General features: G+C 36.4%; 1 protein-coding gene across 4 annotated transcripts; it reads left to right on the forward strand.

Annotated features, from left to right (window-relative positions):
* The first annotated feature begins 677 nt into the window (after positions 1–677).
* LOC121860966 (spermatogenesis-associated protein 20-like) lies at positions 678–23905 on the forward strand. 4 transcript variants are annotated; one of them, XM_042358382.1, is made up of 14 exons: positions 678–712; positions 4080–4262; positions 5313–5532; positions 7237–7380; positions 9404–9525; positions 11667–11802; positions 11992–12074; positions 13650–13818; positions 14254–14463; positions 14704–14896; positions 16258–16417; positions 17716–17924; positions 18291–18490; positions 19057–23905. In XM_042358382.1, coding segments are annotated over exons 1-14 (2307 nt in total). In that variant the 5' UTR covers positions 678–710; the 3' UTR covers positions 19333–23905. The 4 variants fall into 4 exon arrangements, with proteins under 4 accessions (XP_042214316.1, XP_042214315.1, XP_042214318.1 ...); XM_042358381.1 differs by lacking the exon at positions 7237–7380 and adding an exon at positions 7900–8046; XM_042358384.1 differs by lacking the exon at positions 7237–7380 and adding an exon at positions 7900–8046 and having other exon boundaries at positions 704–722.
* Positions 23906–24755: the final 850 nt, after the last annotated feature.

The raw sequence follows: 24755 nt of genomic DNA on the forward strand, positions 1-24755 counted from the left end.
TAATAATTACAAGGAAGTAAAATACATTTCATGACACTTTATTTGGTTCCTTTTTTATGAAAATATTATATTTTGTTAGCCTTGTTCGTAAACTATTTTAACATTAATCTTCTTCGTGTCAAATCTGTTTTTTAAGAAGTAAGAGTACACCGTGGTCTATGGTTGCTGTTACTATTATATAAACGAATTCGGTTTTTGTTCTCTCTTCCCCATCAGAGTTTTAGTAAATGCATGGGAATAAATGGTTTGGTGATAATCCTGAAGAAAAACCATTATTATGCAGCGGCATTTATATGGTGATATAACGTAAATAAAAGATGAAAACATATGTTTTGTATATATTTTGATATATGTTATATATGACCAGTCAAATAATGAAGCGAATTGTTTGAGTTTAATCAGCGAAAGAAGTAAAATGTTTGTTCACGAAAAGGTTTCAAGGGAAAGTGTGCCATAACAGCCTCTCTCCTGATCTTGTATGAAACATCAAGAATCCAATAATCACGTAAAAAACTTAAGTAATTTTAAAAGGTATTTTCTTGTATATTAATTTTATATTAACTAATTATACTAATATATATCCAAAAAGATATCAAAGTTTTTAGAAAATATGATGATTAAAGATATAAAGAGGGTACAATAAAGAAAGTATTGGTAGGCTTGTAATGCACAGTAAGAGTGAAGGTAAACAGGGACGAGGTTGGACTACTATGTGAGTTAAGGTCACTTACGAGGGATAACACACTTTATCCCCTCACCGTACACGTGTCATTGGGTTTTTTATAGTGTGAACGTTTTCTTGCATCCTCCTGTTCAGAATATAAGTATTTTTATGTTGCCTTATGCGTGAGAACAGCTGCCTAAGAGAGTGGAAAGTAACAGTCGACCTAATTAGTGTTTTTACGGTACTGTATGTGTATAAGATTATTAATTACTTATGGTTACCATGTTTGAACATTAAAAAAAGAGGACACTCCGTCGAGAAGGGGAGTGGGATATTTGTAACAGTATCTACTAACTCACGTTTTATTAATGTTATATAATGTGTTATATATACTATAGTATGCAAGTAAATCACTGTAGGTGCACGTGATCTATAGTATAAGTATTCTCTTATCTGCTGCATGGTTTTAAAAAAAATAAAATGTAAATTTTGCTGCTGCGCCTTTCCCCGGGCTTGCGGCAGTTTCATTTTCAGCATGGTAGTGTGAAGGTTGTCGCCGGTCTTATATGGACGTAATTTGCGAATTTAGGGAACAAGTTACCAAACGTCATCATTAACTCGATTATGCTGGATAGCTTCAAACATAGATTGGAGGGATATATGAGTGATAGGGGTTGGGTGTAAGAGGGACTGCCCAGTATGGGCCAATACACCCGCTGCAGTTTCCTCTAATCTTATGTTCTTATGTTCAAAGACCACAGCATTGTTCCTTTAAATAGAGACTGTCCACATTGCGGGAATCCCTGTGCTTTCAGACCGGAAAGACATTTATTCATCACTTCCTCAACGCCGTGGCTCGACGTTTCCCGCCATCACAATAAATCACTCCGCCGCCCAGGCTGCATAAGCGCTGTTGCGTCCACGTGATCTCACGTCCAGAAAAAGCCTCAAATTACACCATATCTTTGTAAGTTCTTTCTGTTTAATATACAGGGAGGCTCGGTAAGGAAGTTAGGTAAGTTTGGTTAGGTTAGGTTAGGTTGGTTAGGTCTGTTTTTCTTTCCCATAAAGGTTAAGTAACATTTATTTTAGAAATAACCATTTTTTTTAACACATTTGCACAAACTACAACAGTGTCCACTATAAAAAACAGGTAAAATCTGGAGTTTTTAAAATCGTTTTATATCAATTTGAGCCGTTGGTAGACATGAACAATTATCTGAAATTTACCCTCATTTCTGGCACAAATCAATAGTGTCTGAGATAAGCCCCCCCCCCCATCTTAGAATCTGGAGATTTGGCTCTGCAGAAAGGATGCTTGCTCACTTGAGACGAGCTGCATCAGTCAGCGTTGATTGACTGGTTCTTGATTTTTCTTTGTAGTGGACAAAATTTCAAGGGACCAAAGTGTCAGCGTGCGGGACACAGGTTCCTGAGAGTTATCAAATGTTGTTATGGGGAATATTATTTCATTCATTCTAGTAATGATAGAATGTTTCTTATTATGTTATTGTAGGTGAATTTATGGTTTATATAATTTGTTTATTACTGTGCCCATCACCATTTTCAAATTAGACTACCAGATGTGTATTTCTCCTATACGTACTGTATTTCGATCATACGTCTGGCAACGGGATCCTGGGAGCTACTGAGTGAGCGCTAGTTACAGCGTCGTCGGCATTTGGAACTCTCCTCCCTTTCTGCCATATTTCACTGGATTTACTGTGTTATTATTAGTGTTTACTGATATAATAGTGCTTAATAGTGATTAATCATGGCATTGTAGCCAGGTTAAACTCGTCACTGTAACCACCAGGCTACTGGGCCAAGCTGTGGTGATATGGCTGTTTTCAAGCTCATATTTTGGGGTAAATATAAAGAACTTTCTTCAGTTATTTTTTACTAAGTTACATGCACACACTATCCTACATACACATTGTGAAAATAGGTAAAAGAAATACGTATTTTCCTAAGGGCAAACACTTAACAGGAGGAGAGTGCAGAGTGTAGGGGTTGGGGGAGCCTTACTAGGGAATCGGCATCCCAGCTGATCTTCGTTACTATGGTGAAACAGGGAGTGTATGCAAATGGTGACTATGTTAAACTTTCATTTGGCTGTTATTTATTGTACTGATTTGTCAATACTGTGCAGTATTTTTTGTTGAAATGATTTTTATTTATTCCTCACATTTCCTGGTACTGCCGTTAAATACAGTATACTGTATTTTTGGTTTTACTGTATTAATACCAGACGTCTGTATAAATGATGTGTGTGTGTATATGGCATCACATTGAGGGAGGGAGGGTTAGAGGTTGAGGGAGTGAGGGCTCCTCAGTAATCAGACGACTCATTTTACACCCACCCACACATGCACACATCCATGTTCTTTATTTTTTCTTATTTTATAGTTTTATATTATATTATCTTTATTTCTAAGCCACATTAGAGTATTTTAATGACTTTTCTACAACTTTTATAACATTAAGGCTCCAGACATGGTTGCAAAACGTGGCACAGTGTGTGTCTACTGCGCTGAAGGTGACATCACAGGACACGACTGGAGTGGCGAGTCAGCCACTCAACACATTTTCACTTTCCACACAAACACCCTTGCTCTTCATATGTCTTATTTTATAGTTTTATATTATATTTTATAGTCTTTTATTATATTATCTTTATTTCTAACCCACATTAGAGTATTGTAATGATTTTTCCACAACTTTTATAGCATTACTGTTGACTTTTAGTTGTTGTGGAACATATGCTAATTTTCCCCATAAGATTAGCAAAAAAAGCAAAGAAAATTTTGTATATTATAGGCCTACTGATACCGTCCTGAACCATCGGAGCTGCCTGACAATTGGATCCTGAATTAGCGGTGTCCAACCTGTATAATCTGGTGACCATTATATATAAACACTACCAGTGATTGCTACATTGAATCATTAGTCTGACAACATGAACCAACCTAAACTACCTCTCCTAACACTCATAAAAGACATTACATCATTGTTAGGTTAAGGTAGTAGGGATCTGTTAATGTGGCATCCAAGGTTTAGGACTTCACTGATGACCTTTCTGCTACCTTGATGTTTGGACCTTGGTCTCCAATATCCTTGTTCATAACTTAACTTTAACTAGATGTAACCTAACTGACCTAATCTATATAATTTTGAGTCTCGCCCACAATAAAATTCTTTTTACAAAGATTATTTTTGCTATGGAAACACAGGTCAGAATATTTAACTTTACAATACTTGTGAGAAGGTTCTCTTAGCCTTCAATTTTGCTTCAGTACTTGTTCAGGTTTTCAGCTTTTCACTTCACTTTGTGTGCTCTTATACTGTATTGTCCAATTTGTTTATAATAACAGTTGTAGAAGGAATCTTAATTTGTTTTTGTTTTCATTTGCAGGAACTTTTGTACAATTGGCAGATGGGTTAGTAGAGTTAGCCATCAGCCAGCTCGACAAAAGTTTCAGCGAACCATGGCGAGTGCTGGGGAGGGTGCCTCAAGTGCCAGCAGTGATGAACAAAACCGATTGGCCTCAGAAAAATCTCCCTATCTTTTACAACATGCAAGTAATCCTGTACACTGGTAAGAAAAGCACGAAATTGAGTCATTTACTATTAGCCTCATAGAATCCTTAAGAAATACGTTCAGTGCTTTCTTCCCAAAGCCCACCCAAAATTGTAATATTGCACAAAAGATGCAAAAAAAAATCACCATAATGAAAGCATCCTATTCCACACACACACACACACACACACACTCTCAGCCAACATGTACAGTGCATTATTGTACAGAGGGCCCCCCAAGTTTGCGGATTTTTACTTCGCAGTTTTCGGTTATTCGTGGATGACACTTTGGATGTACCCAAGAATGTCTGTGGGTAGTTTTAAAGTTGCCGGCTTTTTCGCGGCGGGGACAGGGAGCCATTTGTTCTAGAGACGGTAATTTCCTTTAGCTGTATTATAAATATATGTGTGTGTGTAGACTCACATACATACAAAACACGTACAGATAAATAATAATTGGAAAATCCTCTCAAATAATCAGAAACAAATTTATTAAAAATGTGACAGTCTACCCTCAAGTCCGTGCTCTATTTATAAAGTACTGTAATATAGAATGGACTTGAGGGTAGACTCACATTTTTAATAAATTTGTTTCTGATTATTTGAGAGAGTATTTTCCAATTATTATTTATCTATATGTGTTTAGTGTGTGTGTGTTTGTGTGTCTACACACACACATATTTAATACTACAGGTAAAAGAAATAATTGTCATAAGGGCAAACACATAAACGGAATATACATTTCTTTGTACACAAGTAAAAATGTAACCCCTCACCCCCCGTCAGCAAATGTTATTCGCGGATTTGGCGATTCGCAGCCATTTTGAGAACCTTAACCCCCCCGAATTTGGGGGGCCTTGCAAAGTCTTCCAAACACTACATACAGTATGCTTTGACATACTGTGTATGTACAGTATAGTATTTCCACAAACTGTTATCAGATATTTGTATTTCTGAGGCTGTTGTTAAAGGAAGTCTTCTCCATGTTTATTGTGTAATATATCACCTACAGCCTGATAACATTTTATATATATTTGTCACATGAAATATAAAAGTGGGGTTGCTTCAGGTATCCGTGGGGAGACGAGGCGTTCAGTGCAGCACGACGGGAGAATAAACTCATCTTCCTGAGCGTTGGCTACTCCACCTGTCATTGGTGTCATGTCATGGAGAGGGAAAGTTTTGAGAATCCTGATATAGCAAAGATAATGAATGCAAACTTTATCAATGTTAAAGTTGACCGAGAAGAAAGGCCAGATGTAGACAAAGTGTACATGACTTTTGTTACGGTAAGTCGTCTTAGTTTTTGCAAATTATTGATGATTGTATTAAAGTGAGTGTATTTTAATAATAAATATTTTTGTGTGTTCAATATTTTCTGGTAAGTTTTGTTTTTAATTTCACTTCAAAGGTTAGTGTGAAAGGGCTGTTGCAGGGTGTACATTCTTATTTTAATCTTCAATTTAAATGTTCAGATGAGCACTTATAGTACAGGCATTCCCTGTTTAATGAATAGGTACTGTTCCTGAAAAACCTTTCATAAATCAGTTTTTCATAAACTGGATCACATTTTCTCATAGACTTCCATAATAAAAGCTGAGATACATTCCTGGAAAAATATCTCCAAAATGTCTTAGAATTATACAAAATACAGTACTGTGTGTTTTTTAATGGAAACTTTTGGTGTATACAATGAGTATAAAACAATGGTTAACATATTAGTGAAATACGTGCAGTGAAAGGTAATGGAAGTTTCTGAGAAACTGCGCCACTGGTTGTGCTGCAGTGTGAGGCCCAGCTATGACATGTGGTTTAAATTTGGTAGTGACGCACCAACACTAAGACAACCACACCTTATTAAGATATATTTTGAAATATTTTGTTTCCACAGGATTTTATTTTTTATAAAGTTTTATCTAAAGTAGAAAGGCTAAAGAATACATTTATCATTTAATTCTTTCCAGTGACATCAGATGAAACTCTGCAACACTAATCACATCAATGTTGCCACAGTGGAAATATTTTGAGTCAGTTTCTTGACACTGCTTTACATAACCATGTGATCCATGATAACTAAAACACTACATATAACTTATTTTTAGCTTATTTAAGCACTCTTAATACAGTACAGTATTGTATGTGGTTTTTAGTTTAATTATCTTTGTAACCTGACCAGGTCCAGTGTGGAAAGCCCTGCGGTGCTTGTGTCAACACCACAGTACAGTATTTTCCAAAGCTGCAGTAAAATTATGAAAAGCCGAGAAAAATCTTAACTTTGGATTTTTCTTACGTAAATTGAAATGTGGGATTTTTTTTTTATTAACTTCAGATTTTCGTAAATCAAATGTTCTTTAATCAGGGACTGCTTGGACAATGACTGCTCAAATATAAAATTTTTAACCGAACAATGTTGAGTAATCATGTTGTGATCTAGGAAGGCTTTGTTGCTTTTGTCATTGGTGAATGACTCCAGTATTCATAGTCAATGTACTGTACTGGTGAAATTCAATCCAACAGCCCCCAGTTGCAGCACACACCATTCTTTATTGGACAATCTTAATTTCATCCAGGTTTCCTCTAGTTGAAGCTTGTCAGTGCTGTATTCATTTCTTTCATTCCTCTCATTTCTCATTTATTATATTCCTTTCTTTCTCTTTTTTTATTTTTCCACAGTTTATTGCACAACTGAATAACTAAATACATTTGTATCTGTGTTACCGATGTTGCACCAGCGAGACAAAACTACCTTAACTATAGATCTCCTTTTTAGTTGTTTTGCCTCTTGGATGGTCAAAAGGAAAACTACCTGGAACACTTCTTGCTTTTCACAAACTAAAAGAAAAAATTTATCTTTTCATCTTTTTCCCAGATGTTGCAGTAGTGTTAAATAAATTTCTATGATTGTAATAAAAGCTTCATATACAGGTATACTAATTATAAATGTATTTTAAGTATATATTGTGTAATTAAGTTTTTATCACTAATTTGCCCAGGCGTCCAGTGGGCGTGGAGGCTGGCCCATGAGTGTTTTCCTAACTCCTGACTTAGTCCCTGTTGCTGGTGGCACTTATTTTCCACCCGAGGATCGATATGGTCGGATTGGTTTTGGAACGTTGCTGAATAATTTAGCAACAAAGGTATGGCTCTGGTCATATGATGGTAATAACAGCAGAGATTGAGGACAGAAAATTTTTTGGAGATATTTTTAGTACCTCATACAGTTTGAATTAAATTGAAATCATCTTTGAATTTAACATTTGGTGTTTAATTAATAATTCTCACGGTTTACTGTGAGGCTTCTCAAAAAAATTTTCTTGTCATAATGCACAAGTTGGAGATAACATCTGGTATGACTAATGAGGAAGAACACAAATACTTATCATATTTTGTTGTACACTTCTGGTTTCGATTATCTTTTGGGCAGATACAGATGTGTTCTCCTTTGTGTCGAAATTCTACTTACAGTTTTATCTTTAAATATGGTTTAGCAGTTTTGAACAGTTGAAGAACAGTTCTCAGCTCAAAATTGCCAAACAATTCCAGGATGGTATCAGGTGGTAGAGGTTGGGATCATCAGGAGAACATCGGCAGATATTTTAATTTCTTTGCATTAGTGCCATAGATTAGCGAGTTATTGCACGGCATTCATGTTCTAGTCCTTGAGCGGGAGTGGTGGATGGCCCATGAGTGTGTGGCTGACTCCAGACCTGAATCCTGTGTACGGTGGCACATATTTCCCACCCAACAACCGCTACTTCGGACAGCCGGGATTCCCTCAGCTTCTTGTGTCTCTTGCTTCCCAGGTTTGTGCTCGAGCATCAGGGTCAGATAGGTGGCTGGTTAGTTTTGGTTGACATCTTACTTTATAGTTCTTGATGATGTACTGTATTTTGCCTGCAGGGTTTTCACTCTATTATTTTCTTATAGGTAGATGAGACATGTTCTCTGAGATACATTTTGAAACCATTGCAACTTTAGTAATTGAAAGTTTGTGAGTTTGCTACTTGTGTTACAGAGTGAGGTTATGGCAAGATACTCATATGATTGTACAGTGCTCATTAGTGTCCAAGACTTTAATTCCTTCACTACATGGATGCCACTTGTATTATTATTATTATTATTATTATTTGGCTAATGTTTCTGTTGATGTTCTCCTGAAACTATTTATTATTGGCTATGAAGTTGTCAGTGCTCAGTAACTTGACTCTTTATGTATAAATTTCATGAATTAGGTTTAGAAGACGTACCAGAATAAGCTACATTGAAGGCAGACCATACACTTTACAGTTTCCTAACCATGACAAACATACCATTATAGTACTGTACATAGTAGAGGAAAAATGTAGGATCTTACAACAGAAAAGTTCTTTGGTAGATGATGAAATTGGTGAAGTTTATATTATTGAGGTCATTTAGATTGAGGAAATTTGTACAGTAAAGTTTTGTTTGATTTTAAAAAGCTCTAAAACTTGTCATTGAAAATAAGTCCTGCAAAAAAAATCAGAATCTAAGTTCTCTAGGCTAGTAAATTTTTATACAGATACAGTTATGGTGTGTGTCTGATAATAGGAATAAGTTCACTTTTTTCACTATTGATCTAAAAATGTCACATTACTGGATTTAGGTTTCCTAATATAAACTAGCAAGTGTAAACAAACATAATTAGGGTAGGTGAAGCAGACAGAGGAAGGATAAGAGAAACAAAATATGGATAGGTATAGATAAAGGAGAATTAGTGTAATAAAGGCAGTGAAACGACACAGTAAAAAGAATTAGAAAGTTTATATACTGTACGTACTGTGTGTGGTTCACCGGACTGCAATTTTGACTCGGTTAGGTTTGGTTTGAATATTTTTTTGTTAAATTTGGTTTGGTTATATACTGTGTTAGGTTAATGTAAGTTATATTGGTTATATTAGGTTAGTTTGGGTTCGGTTATATTTGGATAGGTTAGGTTAGGTTTAATTGACGTTAACATTATAAAGCTATTACTGCACTTTAACAACGAAGATCTTTAAATATGTAACAATTAGTAATTACACAACAGTAGTTCATCAACAATTAAGAATTACGAGAATTAAAATCTGGCTAGAAATACGGCATTTAATCATCAGTTGAAATAAGCCAAGGCTCATAATAATCTTGATATCCCATTTCCAGTGGCAAGAAAATGAGGCCAAGTTTAAGGAATCGGGCGTCAAAATCATGGAAGTGCTGGACAGAACTTCCCGCTTACCTGCTCCTGGTACCTCAAGTATGCCTGGCGAAGAAGCTGTTGCCAAGTGAGTGAGATGTACCCTGTGGTGATGTGAGATGGACCAATATGAATATTTTCCACATCACTTCTCTTTATATTCTACAAAAACACCTGAATGTGGGGAGTGTGATTGTTCAATGCTCTCTGCTGGTGCATTAATTATCCTTTTGGTTTTTTACACAACTTTCAAGCTGCAGACTTAGTGTACTACTGTCACCAGAATATACAAGGGAGTTGCTGGTAATAATACTGTACTGTATACTAGAACCTATTGATTTTGGAGTCAGTTTAAAGGTTAGGTTACGTTAGGATATCTTATGGTTTATTATATGTCATCTCTGATACTCTCGTTCATCTACAGATTTGTATGTTCCTCTACTCCCATGGACGTCAGTATTCTTGTAACCACTGTTTTTTTTGTAGAATGTATGTTTAAGACTCTTTATGTTGCCTTCATCCCATCCTTCTATCTTTCTCCATTGTTATTCCTTTCTCTCTCTTATGGTCCATCTTTACCAATCTTTTATTTGCAGTTTTCTCAGTGTGGTCATACCTCCTCAACGGACTTAGTTCAGTTTGTCTTATCAACATAACAGTGTATTTTGTATTTGATTAATTTATCATTTTGGTCATTTATCATCTTAGTAACTGTTCAGGGGTCAGTCTGTTCTTTTTTCTTTTGTTATGACCTTCATTTTCCACTCAAGATTCACTTTGTTTCGCTAAGGTGGAGGAAAGATCAATATTTTTATTTTATTTTTTGTTTTCAAGTAGACCATATTGTTCATTCCACATGCTTAAGATTTGCAGTTGTCTGAGGCATAACAAGTGTTCATTAGGTCAATTTGTGTTTTTGGTGTTTGTGCCTTAAGTTTACTATCATTTGACTGTCTTTTGGAGAAGGAAGTTAATGTGGGAAAGCTTATGTCAGGCAGGAACAGTGTTGTCAATTTTAGCTTATACATATCCTCCAGGGTTGTGCTGTAATCTGTGACTCTATGTTTCATTCATTTGTGGAGTATCAGTAGGGAATTATTCTTGTGGCTGCCTCTGTTTATAATCACTCTTAGATTGATATACATTGTTCAAGTTTCTTATTATAGTATAGTAATTTTTATACAGTATGGTCATAGTTATACTATAATGGCGTCTCACGTCTTACACTGTTATGCCACCAAGTGTACTGTATACAAATCATTCGATCATTTTTGATGTTTTGAGGAAATCCTGCTTAAGGCACCTCAGCTTACTTTGCCTGATGATTGAACACCCTAATTCTCACTTAACCTAACTTCCCAAATAGTGTTTGTATGTTAAATAATCATGTATAATACAGAAGGTCCTTGGGTTACGAACTAGTTCCTTTCCTGAGGACTTTCTTAATTCGGAAATGTACGTAAGTTGGAATACGTACCCTATGTGCACTATTATCATAGCCTAAGTCCTTTTATGCATCTCGAATTACTTAATTTAAGATAAAATAAGAATTAATGACAAAATACAGTTAAGGAAAGTAAAAATTAAAGTTTAACAAATTGAAAACTGGGGCTGGCTGATCTTCCACCCCTATCATTAACAATCTTTCCATTTCAATTTACGATCAACGTCTTTGTTTTGCTTTCACAGTTGAGTGCATTGGTGTAGATCCTTTTACAGGTACAAGAATTTTGTGTCCAAGATTGTTTTGATCGCTGACCGACTGAAGCCCAACACTTTACCAATGACTGAGGGTGTTTCACCTTTTTCACAACGTTTAATTCCATTGTAATTGTTTTCCTTCTCTTGGGTGCACTACTATCACTTTCATCAAGTTTGCATTTGGGATCCATAATGAGGTTAGAAAAATAAGAGTTAATGAGCAAAAGACAACAGTTTGCACTTGATCCCCTGCCGCTCCACCTCGCTGCTACGCCACGCAAACTAATTCTCATACATTATTACTATGAACCAGCTGGTACGTACCTATGACGGATTCTTAAAATAATTGACCTTTCGTGGCCTCGTTTGTATCAGCGAGTTTTTTTAAGTCAGATGTTCTTAACTCGGGGACCCCCTGTACAGTAATCTGGTTGTATCTAAATCTTCAGGTGATCCAATAATTTTTGTATGTGCTCCTCTTTTTTTTTTCACTTGCAATTTCTTTTTATCATTTTTTTTTTTTTTTAGATGCTTTGCCCAGCTGTCCAGTTCATATGAGCCACATTATGGAGGCTTCAGTGAGAGTCCCAAGTTTCCTCAGCCATCCAACTTGAACTTCTTGTTTACCTACCACGCTCTACGTCCTCACCGTGATGATGCAAAGGTATATAAGTCTGTAGGAATGGATTGGATGATGATTAGCTCCTCACCTTAAAAGACCTTAAGATTAATAACCCTAATCCTAATCTCACCCAACCTTATAATGAGGTTTTGTAAGTAATGTCATGTAGTTGAAGTTACGGTGCCAGAATTGCATTATGTTAAGCTTCTATGTCTTTATATCTATTTCCAGCGTGGTTTAGAAATGGCGCTTCATACGCTGACCAAAATGGATCGAGGAGGCATTCATGATCACGTGGCTCAAGGTTTTGCCAGGTGATTATAACTTGTGTGTGGTAGCATACTGTATAAGATTAAAGGTGTGTACAGCTGAGGCAAAGTTCAATATTTTCTTATTCTGTGACAAGGAGGATGGTTATGGAGATTCTTTGGAAATCTAGGACTTAATGAAACTTTCCTATCTGCCTTTAATACCTAACTGGGATAATGATGTAAATATAGCAATACATTAGCTGGGGTGCTGAGTTAGTGGGGAGTAACTGGTGTAGTTCCATCTTCTTCTGCATTAACTCACTGCCACTATCTGTTTACTCATCATAGTTTGGTCTGATAATTAAATAATGAGAAACAACCTAACTGAGGCAATGCATTGTCAGTGAGGCAGAGAACACAACAATAAACAGATACCACCAAATCTCTAGATTCACTGCTTAGCTCAGGTAGGGATAGCTTGCCCCTGGCTTCACCTCAGAGTACAGAAAACGAGTCTGTGAGTGCACTCGCTTGGCTGACCACTTAACCAATGATAAGTATGACTAGCCAAACTCCATGAATGGTAATGAAACCTGGATCACTTGGAAATTTGATGGTGGAGAATTGATGCACCACCCGGGGAATTTTTCCATGGCTCACCACTACTCAGCCTGGCTTGTGTTATCACATATCAGACTTATGTTGATTCATATTAGTGGGTGTTAAAGAGGGTGGTGTAGCGTTATTATTAGGCGTGTGTTAATGACTGGTTTGAGTTGATAGTACAGCTGTAGGTCACTTATCTGCCACCCTGGTTGGCTTCACCTTTGGGGCAGATGTGAGAAGGGTGTTGTCCAGTGTGACTGTACCAAACATCACAGGGTTTCTCTAGGTACTGTACTCTGGTCTGTCCTTTACCAATAATGGACTCGTGGAGGTAAAGATAATCATGAGGATCTGGATACACCTGCCTGATGCCTTACTCCTGAATACAGTAATATCTCCTTTAGCTGGAATCCCTCTAACCCAGAACTCTTTGATATCCGGAATTTACATTTTCTTGGAAAATCGTTCCCAAAGCGTAAATTTTCTGAAAATTGAGAGAAAATTTTCCTGATACCCAGAAAATTCCAGATGTGGGGAAGTTTTTCCGGGTTTAAGAGATGAAAATCAGGTGCATTTTCCCGAAATTCCAAGAACATTTTTCCGGTACTGGTAAAATTCCCGGGATGAGGGATATTTTTCCAGCTTTGAGAAAGTCGTCTCGTTACCCGAAAATCTCTCATTCCCGGAAGTGCTCTGCACCAATTGTTCCGGTTAATGGAGATATCACTGTACTTGGTTGAATCAGTTAGAAAAAATATGGGACAGCATAATATAGTAATAATGAAAGGGAAGTAACATTTGTATTATGGTATCAGTGTGTCTTATGTACAGAGTACTCCACATTCTTGGAACTGTTTTGTGCCTTCTGAATAGATGCAATATGTATAGTGAAATAGATGGACTATATCGAGTGGTCTTTAAATAAAATTTGCATACAGTACTCAGGCACTTTTAGTTTATTTTGTAGTTTCTCTTTTAAATGTTTTAATTAATAATTATGTTCAAAAGTTACATATAAAGAATTCTTGAAAGGTATTCAACGGATGAGAGATGGCACGTCCCTCACTTTGAGAAGATGCTTTATGATCAAGCCCAGCTGACCATTTCCTACCTTGATGCTTATGTTGCTACGGGCAATACCAAGTTCTCTGACGTAGTGCGGGACATCCTGACCTATGTGATGAGAGACCTCAGCCATCCAGTAAGTGCCTGTACTCTGTATGCTGCATGAATGTTAGGTTTTAATATTGCCATCGGCACAAGTCCTGATTTAGGACAAAATATTTTATGAATATTCCCAGGTGACATATTAAAGCGTATCTGATATTCCTAATCTAACTTTGTATATTGTATGTCTGTGATATCTGGCATTTTACTTAATTATTTGTATTGAGTTTGTTCTAAAGCACCTTAAAGGCCCAGAGAGATTAGAACACTTGCAATTGCCTAGCTTATACTATAGGTGGGCAATAGGTGGAAATGCCGTTTAATAATCTGCAGTGTTGTGTATTAACTGCCAGATATTTTGACTGTGTGATACAGTATATATCTTCCATTTAAGAGTTGTATACCCAGCGTAAGGTTTGTTTAATTACACTAAGTGACACAAATTAAAGCCAATAATGTATTTTTCCAGAGTGGAGGCTTTTACAGTGCCGAGGATGCTGACTCTCTACCCACTGCTGATGCCAAAGAGAAGCGTGAGGGGGCCTTCTGTGTGTGGACTCGTGAAGAGATTACCCAGTTGTTGTCTGAGCCTGTGAGGGAAGGTCATGAGATGACCCTAGATAAAGTTTTCTGCCATCATTACTCTGTTGTTAAAGGTGGTAATGTGAACCCTTATCAGGTATAGTGTTTGAGCTTTGTACTGGTGAGTGTTTGAAGTACTAAAGAACTCTGTTAACATAAGACAAACAGATGCCAGTTTAATCAAGTAAAAGAAATTTGTTGTGAAGAATGAGAATAATTTCCAGAGGTGAGTGGCAGTAGTCCATTCCACATATAGAATTAAGAGAATACTGTAAATCCACCCTAAAAAGTGTACATTGTTTCTCTGCACTATTATTATTTCTTGTCATTCCACCAGGATCCACATGATGAACTTAAGAACCAGAATGTTCTTATAGAACATGGCACAGTTGAGGAAACTAGCCAAGAATTTGATTTGAGCCAAGAGGAATGTGAGGCAGCACTTGCTAAAGCCAGGGAGATACTGTACAATGCCAGACAAAAGAGGCCGAGACCACACCTGGACGACAAGATGCTTACATCATGGAATGGTAACCGTTTGTTCTGGGGGTTGATTTTCATCTGCTCACATTCTGGTCATCATAGGTCAACTTACCTGAGATTCTCTGAAGTTAATTAGGAGTTTTAAACAGCTTAATGTTTGTACAACAAACAGTAGCACAACTAAGTCATTGGTGGTTGAGAAACAAATGTTTGTCTGTTGATGTATTTGTATTTATACACTCTACATACAGTATATCCATAATAACATATTGCAAATTGTTATTCAAACTTAATACGTAAACTTGTTTCCACATGAATGTACCATGGCCGAGGTGTATGTGGGGGCACATTTACGAGATGTGGCATCACAGCGCCGTAGTCATGGGCATGAAACCGTGGCTAACCCTGTTTGCCTGTTCCCCGTAGTTCAGTCCTCGTCACTCGGTCGTGGCTACACAACAATGCTACATAACACGTATTATAGAGCTCGTTTATCTGTTTACCCCCTTTATTGTTGTTTGTATCTTATTGCAAACTTGGTAATTTCAGTGTTTCATGCCCATCCATTCAGCACTGACTAGGGCGTTGAGTTGCCACATCTCATACCCGAGCTCTCACACACTCCCGGGCTATGGTACGTTCATGTGGATACAACTATACATACAACATCTCGAATTCTGAAAATTATATAATGCCATGAGTAAATAAGAAGAGTCAGGTTCTAAGTATGTTTTAAATAATTACAGTAATACCTGTTATTATATAGACCTCCAATGTTTTCCATAACTATCATAAAAGACAAGTTGTTGAAGATGTATCATGTGGTGACAAGTTATTTTGGTCCAGTGTAAATACTGTACCTGTAGATGTGTTTTGGGTAGTGAGTGTCTGATCTTTCACAGTAGTAATAGGTGGTATAACCATGACAGAGGTACATAAGTGTTTCAGAATTTCCATTGTAGATGCCTTACTCACTTGAGCAGGTCAAAATATCAGCTTTATATTTCTGGCCAGAGAGAAATTACATCTTGGAAGTCAGGCTGGATTCTTTATGGGAAAATGTAGGAATACTGTATATTGAACACACAAGATTGTAACTCCCTTCTGTACAGAAAAGAAAACAAGCAATAGTCATCAGGGTACAGTTTATTGTGATGTGTCTTGGCAGCTTGGGAAAATTACTGAGAACCTATGTGTCCTCCAGCTTGGGTTACAACTAGACCAACAGTTTTAGATTAATGAAACTTCTACTCTAAATAGATATAATTGATGTCTTGGAATAATTCAAATTGTCATCTTATAAAAACCTGATCATTCAAGGAGCCACTGGACTGTACTAGACATCAGCAGAGTTAATATATGTTGACAGATTGAACATAACTTTACTGTGTATGTATTGCTACCTCAGGTATGATGCTGGGAGCCATGGTAAGAGCTGGTGCTGTCTTAGGAGATAACACATACATACAGAGGGCAGTAAAAGCAGCTGAATTTGTCAAGAGCTATCTTTACAAGGATGACAAGTTGCTCAGAGCTGCCTATGCTGCTCCCAATGATGAAGTATCTCTGTAAGTTCTGTTTAGTAGGATGGTGACCTCCTAAGACGTCTTGCATGATCAGAGACATCAGGTTATGTACAGTTTGGGTTGTCAGTAATGAAGGGTTATACTCACACCCCCCGGTTATGGATGGGTTCAGTTCATGGAGGCTCTTCATAAACCGAATTTTTAAAAGCTGGAAGTGACCCTCCTATGACCATAGGTAATCATTGAACACATAATGCACATACAATTACTATGCAAGTATGGGACCATTAATCTGGTATGCTTGGGACCTGGGGGCGGGGGTTGCCGGATAAGGTTTATTCCAGAATTTGGAGCAATAAGCCTAAAATGTACAGTAAACCCTCTAACTGGCAGTGAAAACTGTTCAGATCACTAGATTCTCACCTAAAAGAAGGTTTAACTATACTATAACATTAAAACTTAGAATTGTAGACATATATACATCAATAACAAAGTCATATAAATAGTATTAATGAAAGCATAGAGAGTAAAAATGATACAATTTAGTGTACAAATTGTCACAGTTGCCCCAGGTGTTTACCTTAGCAATGGTGCTCCGCCATGGACCTCCAACCTTCACACAGTTTCATCGTGGAACCCTGTAGATACAGTACTTAAAAGTTTAAACCTTTTGATAATTATTTATTTTCGCACTTCCTGTTTGTAGGATTGTGTGTATATGTAACTGAGTAAAAACCAAATGAAGAAAATTACGTATATCTACCCAAAATTACGAGTTAAAAGTTACAGTTACCATAACATAACATACAGCTCACAGGTGGAGAATGGTTGGAAATATCCCTGCTCAGCTCAGGAATTACTTGGTGTACTTATTTTAAATAGGACACATGGGTGAGTATCCGTTCTATGGGAAATCCATAACCCGGGAGTGTCTGGTGTCAACTTAATGACCAATATGTTACTTTTGCTTTTATTTTATTTATTTATTTATTTATTTTTTCTTCTCTTCTCTTTCCTGTGACACTTGAGCTTTTTCTTATGCCCTTGCTCTTGTATTTTATATATATGTACGTATGCGATGGTTTGTTTTGTGTGAGTCATCTATTTTCTCAACTGTTTTTCATTGTACCACTTGCTCATTTAGGGGAATATAGTAAAGCATGTGTGTGTTTGTGTGTGTGTGTGTGTTGCAGCAGGTCAATCAGAATTTAATTAGTAGGGTCAATTAGAATTTAAATTTTTTTTATCCATACCTTATTTTGATATACATGTATTTGTTTTATTTTGTTTCATTAACCACAATGGTATTTTGAGATTTTTATGTTTGATTATATTTCCAGTGGGTCAAGTATTGAAGGATATGCAGATGATTATGCGTGGATCATTCGTGGTTTCATTAACTTATACGAGGCAACGCTGGACACAGATTGGTTGGAGCTGGCGGAGGCTCTTCAAGACAAACAGAATGAGTTGTTCTGGGACCCTCAAGGAAATGGCTATTATATGACACAAGCTGGAGATGAGTCAATCTTACTTCGAATTAAAGAAGGTATGAGATAAAGCACAAACAACAAAATTTCTGCAGGTAAGGTGTCTGGGCTTGATTAAAGGATTTACATAAAACTCAGTGGCAAGATTGATGGCCCATGTAGACTGTATAGGACAACAATGATTGCTGTGTTAAGTTACCACAGGCATGATTTGACCTTTTCTGGTTGGTAATTAAATGAGTATTGCCTGGGATTTGCATTAAGAAGCCAAGACAGGGATAATAGTTTCAATGATTTATTGGTTAATGCTTATCTAATTCTCTGATGAGCTGAAATGTATGTATAGTAATGAAATTGACTTGACTTACTTCTTAATGTTTCTTTCGATATTGTGTTTGTACTCAAGTTGTTATTATGGTTAACAGATCAGGATGGAGCAGAGCCGTCAGCCAATTCAGTCTCTCTAGGTAACCTGATACGTCTAAGTACCATCCTGGATCATCCGGAGTATCGTACCAAGGCAGAGGCCATTTTCTGTTTGTTTTCTGACCGCCTTAATAAGATCCCCATTGCTCTTCCCGAGATGACAACTGCTCTCCTGCTTTACCAGCAGTCTCCTGTACAGGTTAGTTTATCTTTATATGACGTATTAGTGAAGCTTTAGATAATCCAAAGGATGTTTGGTGGTGTATGTCTCGAAAATGTTGTTGTGGTATTCCCTTTGATGGTGTATAATGTGTAACAACAACGTGTGGTGTAGAGGGCAGCTCACACTCCTTTAAGGGTTTTATTCCTGTGTGAGATTGAACCATGAATAAGTTCTTTCTTATCATTTATATCTGTGTATACATTGGCAATTGAAGACCAGGATGCAAGTCAATTGGTAGACCATGATTCTAAGGAAAATAGTTGGCCAGTACAACATGGGTTGATGCTGCTTACAAACACAGCTTTGTTATCTGTGCTGTTGTGTGGACCAATTCCCCACAAGACTAGGGAGACATTGATCTAGCACTGGATTGCTAATGCATGGAGCAAAACAATTTTGCATTTTATGTTTATAGTTGAGTCTTATAAGTGGGTATAATGTTTCCTATCCTGACTCACCTGGTCATTTATTGGTGCAATGTCTCTTTGATATCCACTGCTTATGATTTCTTCCGGTAATCTATGGCCCATTGTCTTTTTCAGATTATCCTGGCAGGAAAGAATGGTAGCAATTCTTTGAAGGAGATGATGCATGTAATCCACACAGAGCCAATCCCAGATCGTGTTTTCATGCTGGCAGACGACAATCAAGAGTCATTTATGTATGCCCGCCACCCATCCCTCAGCCGATACCACCCAAAGGTGACAGATGAAACTCTGGCATATGTGTGCAGGAACTTTAAGTGCCTGTTACCTGTCAACAACCCGGATCAGCTGAGAGAAATACTGAAGAAGAGCTCTGAAGCGAGCGGTCAGTAAGGCAGTGTTTGGTGTCAGAATTATATCTCATCGTTATGGTATACGTACAGTATATCTTTACATGTAAAGTATGGAGAGTTGCCATCAGGTGAACCTAGTTAACCCACACAAATATAGAAAATGGGCTATTAGATGATGCTGATGGTTTAATCTATTAAACAGTAGTCCAGCCTGAGCTTACACCCCAACCCTAACTTCCTGTCCTTGGAATGTTGTTCAGTTATTTTCCCTCACTGTGTATGCAAGTAGTTCTTAAGTCTCATGTTGTGTACAGTGTATATACAGTACAAGGTAAGTACCACACCCTTCAGTAATTGGTTCCTCCACTGGAGTCATTTTGATGGGTGTAGAAAATGAAGTACACTTACACTGTACTGTATATTATTTATTGTCATTTTTAATATAATATCTATTTAATGGTGATTATATAAATTTAAAATTACTTTTGCCTTTATTTGAAAATCATATATTTGTTAAAGGTCATAATAAGTGTGTGTTTGGGTTGAATTTCACCTTTGGGGGTTTCCAAGTTAGAAGTATACTAGACATAGCCAGTAATTCTCAGTCGTGCTGAAACACACTATAGTCTAAGTGCAGTCTTGTCGTTTATAATACCATGACATGTTTTTTCTTTACCAGTAGCTATAGGATTTACACCATTGAAACAATGACTTGGGTGAGGTAAATCTTCTGGTGTTTATCAGAGATTTTATGTACAGTAGTTCTTTCATCTTGAGCAGCTGTATCATTGTGAGCCTTATATCAACACTCCCACACTTCTCTAATAAAACAGTTCAGTCAGTGTCCAGAGTGAAACACTCACAATATGCATTAATATTTCAAGTGTCACAGTATAAGCACTATAAAATTGCTTGATAAATTGTCATTAATATATACTAGAGGCATGATTATCAGGTGCCCCATGATGTGAAAGGAGGATGACCTTGACTTAGTTGGTAACAATATGGTTCCTGATTCTCAAAGGTTCTTAAGCCTATTTTGCCACAACTGTAAGTGTCCGAATATCCAGTCTATCTAACTGGTCCACTAAACAACATCACACAGTCTAAAATACTCTTAAAATTGATGGAAGTCTTAAGTAAATAGACTTCATGTATCAAGGTACAGGTATCCCCAAATATTATAAAAAATAACAAACCATTCTTTGAAGATTTACTCAATGGTCTTTTGATGCAAGTTGTACCAGTTGGGTCATTGGTCTGGGAGGGTTGGAGGGGCATTACCACCTGTGTTTCACATCACTGTCATGTCTAGGCAAAGTTAACAGTTCTTAATGAGAGTTGTTAACCACCAAACATGAGGAAGATGGTGAAGTTTTAGCCAGCATGATACAGTGGAGTTATTGTGTTACTGTGATGACCCTTTACATATATTAATGGTAGTTATAGTTTGTGGCATCATCTGATTAATAATTAAGACTCAACATCTCAAGACAGTCCTGTATGGCACATGTCACGAGATATCTTCTTCATATTTCCCCACAGACATTTGGTTAAGGTGTAGAAAAATAAAACAGGCTTTTGAAGTGAAATACTAGTGAATTTTCAGAGAATTGCTTAAACAGGAGACAAAGTAAAGGCTGATGGTGATGAGGACTTGCTAAGGTACTTGTTCTGTCTCCACTTGGGTATTGTTGTTCTCTGCGTAAAAAATACCTGAGATTAAAAATGTTACGTCAAATAGTCATCCTATGTTATTTTGTATATTTAAAGCAAGTAACAAAAATGTCTAGGCACTATTCAAAAGTTAATTGTTGTAGACTCAGTTTACCTTACATCTATTTGCATTGGGGTTAGGTTCCTGAGAACCCAGTCACTGGTCAAAATAGTGTAAATCAAGTTCATTATAACATGGTGGTTCAACGGGATAGGTTCCTGGTCAGTCAAACACCCATATGTATAACAGTAAAAAAAATCCTAAAATATTACTTGCACTTACAACACAATTAAAAAACATTCATCACATCATTAAGAACAAGCTTGGGCATCATTACATGTCCTCTTCGAGGCTAAGGGGACTCATGAAGGTGGAGTGGAGATGTCACTCTGACTGTCACACAGCCTTTGGGGTGTCTCATATTGCTTCACCTTCATAGACACGGTTTTCCTGAGTGCCTTGGCCATTCCAGACATTTTCAAAGTTACACTGCTTACTTCACAGTCATTAAAGCAGAGAAAAGCACTTCACAGTCACAGCAAAAGCACTTCACAGTCACTAAAACAGAGAAAAGAACTTCACAGTACATGTATCGTACCTATATAGTACAATTCACTGTGAAACTTTGTAATTCCCTGTATTGTGTGGGGCCACACAACTCTTAGTCATGAGATAGTCCAGGAGCTTATAGTTAAAAATACAGGGGGTCCCTGGGTTACGAACGGGTTCCATCCCTGAGGACGTTCTTAAGTTGGATTTACACCTAAGTCGGAAAACATGCTATGTGCATCCCGTACTTACCGAACAATGTTTAAAATCTCACTGTATCATACCTTAAGTCCTTATATAGATCTAAAGTCACTTAACTTAAGACAAAAGAAGAAATATAATGACAAAATACAGTAAATGAAAGTAAAAATAAAGTCATCATGTAAATAAAATACTGTAAATTTCAAGTTTAACCCTGTTTGTATCGACGGGCGTTCATAAGTTGAGAACCTCCTGTACTCAAGTGCGTTTTATGTAACCAGTGGTTCCTGCTATCACAGTGTAATGAATAGTGTAACACATGAATGATGTAATAACTTCTAAATTCAGAAAATTTCGGGCATAAATTTTGTTGTGTTAGAATTGTATGTAAACTATAATTTATCTATAATTATCATTTAGGACTGACATTTTTTTCTTGTAATTGTTTAAAATTGTTAACCGTACTGCACGTTAATAGATTATGATATTTATTTATGGTTACCAATTTATCTACATACAGTACATTTTTTATATATATTGAACATGGAGTTATAAATAGTGAATGGAATAGGTGAAGAAATGGTAAGTGCAGTGGACGTAATGGAAAAAATTATTATGATGCTCACTGACCATATTTTACTTACCGTAGTTACATCGTCTCACTGTTATTCCCCACTACTGTATATATATATATTTATAACAAGTGCAGAGTAGTTTATGCTGCACCTGTAGTCATAGTTGTTATTGGTATTAAGAAATGTTAACCATTGTAACAGTTATTTATCGGCCATATCTCATTAATCCATTTCTTATTTTAGATGTGGAACCATTATGCACTTCAGGTGAGCTGTGTTGTCTTCACTCTAAACCTTGTTGATACCTTCCTAGGATATTCTCTTTCTCACCTGTTTTTCTTCTCTGTTTATGCAAGAAGTTTCAGGTAAATTGCTGTACAGTATATGTTTGCCTCAGTATGAAGGAGAGTGAAGTACCAAGGTAAAAAAAAGTGTAGTACGAAGGAATGGCCACTCCAACCATCCAGTCCTTCGGTACGACAAATATCATGTCTACCTAATTGCTGACGTTATTATCATAATCTCAGCTTTATCATTAAGACGACAGATCTTTTATTTTTATACAGTATATATATATATATATGTATACATAGATATATACTCACAGTTCATTTGATTGATACGAATTTCTGCCTCACATTCTAAGGGATTAGTGAAGATGTTGACCAGGATGGTGTGGTTTTAGCTCACCACCCTGGCTTCTACATTGACATTATTGCCAGGCTTAGTTCATTGGCTTTTAACTAGAGGAATGTTTATATCAACTCAGTGTTTATTTTAATTAAACCCTAATTTAAATTATAAAAATTCCTCCTCCATGACCTTACCGGTGATTACCGTAAGATACTGCACTTTAAGTCTGTTTAATTTCCTTTTAAAACAAAATTTCACATAATCTTAGTTGCTAATTTAGGATCCATGAGTTGTGGTTACATGTAATTTTTGTGTGAGGGTGAATGTTGCTGATGATTTATATAATTGTAATGTATATATTTTAAGGTAAGTTTAGTTTGAATTAATGTAACTATTATTTAATAGGATCACCTGAAGATTAAGCACCCCAGCATATTTCAACAGATGATTAAACACTCTTAATTTAAACCCCTGGGTAGCAAGATGAACCATACTCAAGTCCCTAATCTTCAGGGGAACCATTTAATGTTATTTTCTTTGTATAGTTAATGATTATAACAGAATTAGTGTGTTGTGTCATTTGAAAATATGATTCTCTTACATCTACCTAAACATTGAGAGCATTATGATTTACTGTTGTATAATTCTTATCATATCATAGTTTTCTTTATTACCAATAACCTCTGGATATTGTATTATAACCCAGGATAGAATATAAGAATAAATTATGGAGGCTCTGATGGATTATGGGTATATTAAACTGTATTGTATTTGGAGAATAGATGATGATGTATGGTTGACTTTATGTCTTGAAACTGTCCAAGATTATGCAAGTTGTTTTTCATTACCAAAATTGTTTATTAGGTTTATACACAAAATTTGTTAGAAATGTTGTATGGTGATAAAATTGTTACATAGAAAACTCCATATTTATGAATGTTTTCCTGTTTTATTTTTGTTACCACTAGAATAAGGTGACCAGATTTCCTGGAGCTAAAAGTGGGACATCTCATGAATAATAATAATAAACATATTTAACAACATAAGTGGTACATCTCTTGGGCAATATTAAGAAAAGTACTATTGATATGTGACTTACAACTTGGGTCTTAGGATGGCTTACCAAAGTACAAAAATATCATGCTTATGTTTCAATATCTTGTACTTTTCACTAGATGAGATCTTCTTTAGTAACTCTGTAATGGATTTCAGCATATTATTACATCTTTACAACAAGCTTGTAACCAGTGTTACAGACTCTCTGTATTCTAACGCCTGTATTATTAAACAACATCTTCCCTTGAAGAGGGTCGTTGTGTTTCAACTCAAGTTTTAAACTAAATGAGTCCTGAGGGACACCGCAGTACAGTACTTAACGGGGTGGTGTGGCAGTAAAATTAACTAATTCCAATATTATAAATTAATTTATAATACAGTGGTCCCTCAGTTAACGATTCGAATAATGAAATTTCGGTTAACGAATTAGCTCCCATAAGGATTTTCAGTTCGATTAACGAAATCCTTACGACAAACACGTTTTGTTGTGCGCATCAGCTGATCGGCTAGTCTGCCAATACAGTAATTGGTTCTATGTTTACATTCGTTTACAGTGAAGTAAATATCAAGAATGATGGTCTCTTGAATATTTCTGCATTTTTTATATTAAAATTATTGGTCATTCTGAAATTTAGTTAACATATTGATAATATAGACAGTACAGGGAACAGTTGTTGTGCGCCCATCAGCTGATTGAATCACCCAACAACGCTTCTCAGTTTAACTTTGTTT

The sequence above is a fragment of the Homarus americanus genome, unplaced genomic scaffold (genome assembly GCF_018991925.1).
Source record: "Homarus americanus isolate GMGI-L3 unplaced genomic scaffold, GMGI_Hamer_2.0 scaffold52806, whole genome shotgun sequence".
NCBI classification, from domain to species: domain Eukaryota; kingdom Metazoa; phylum Arthropoda; class Malacostraca; order Decapoda; family Nephropidae; genus Homarus; species Homarus americanus.

Excerpts from the sequence above, each read along its gene's own strand:
- LOC121860966 (XM_042358381.1), top strand. Across the intron at positions 9,526-11,666 it reads GGCGAAGAAGCTGTTGCCAA|ATGCTTTGCCCAGCTGTCCA; the intron begins GTGAGTGAGATG and ends TTTTTTTTTTAG. Across the intron at positions 13,819-14,253 it reads TGAGAGACCTCAGCCATCCA|AGTGGAGGCTTTTACAGTGC; the intron begins GTAAGTGCCTGT and ends GTATTTTTCCAG.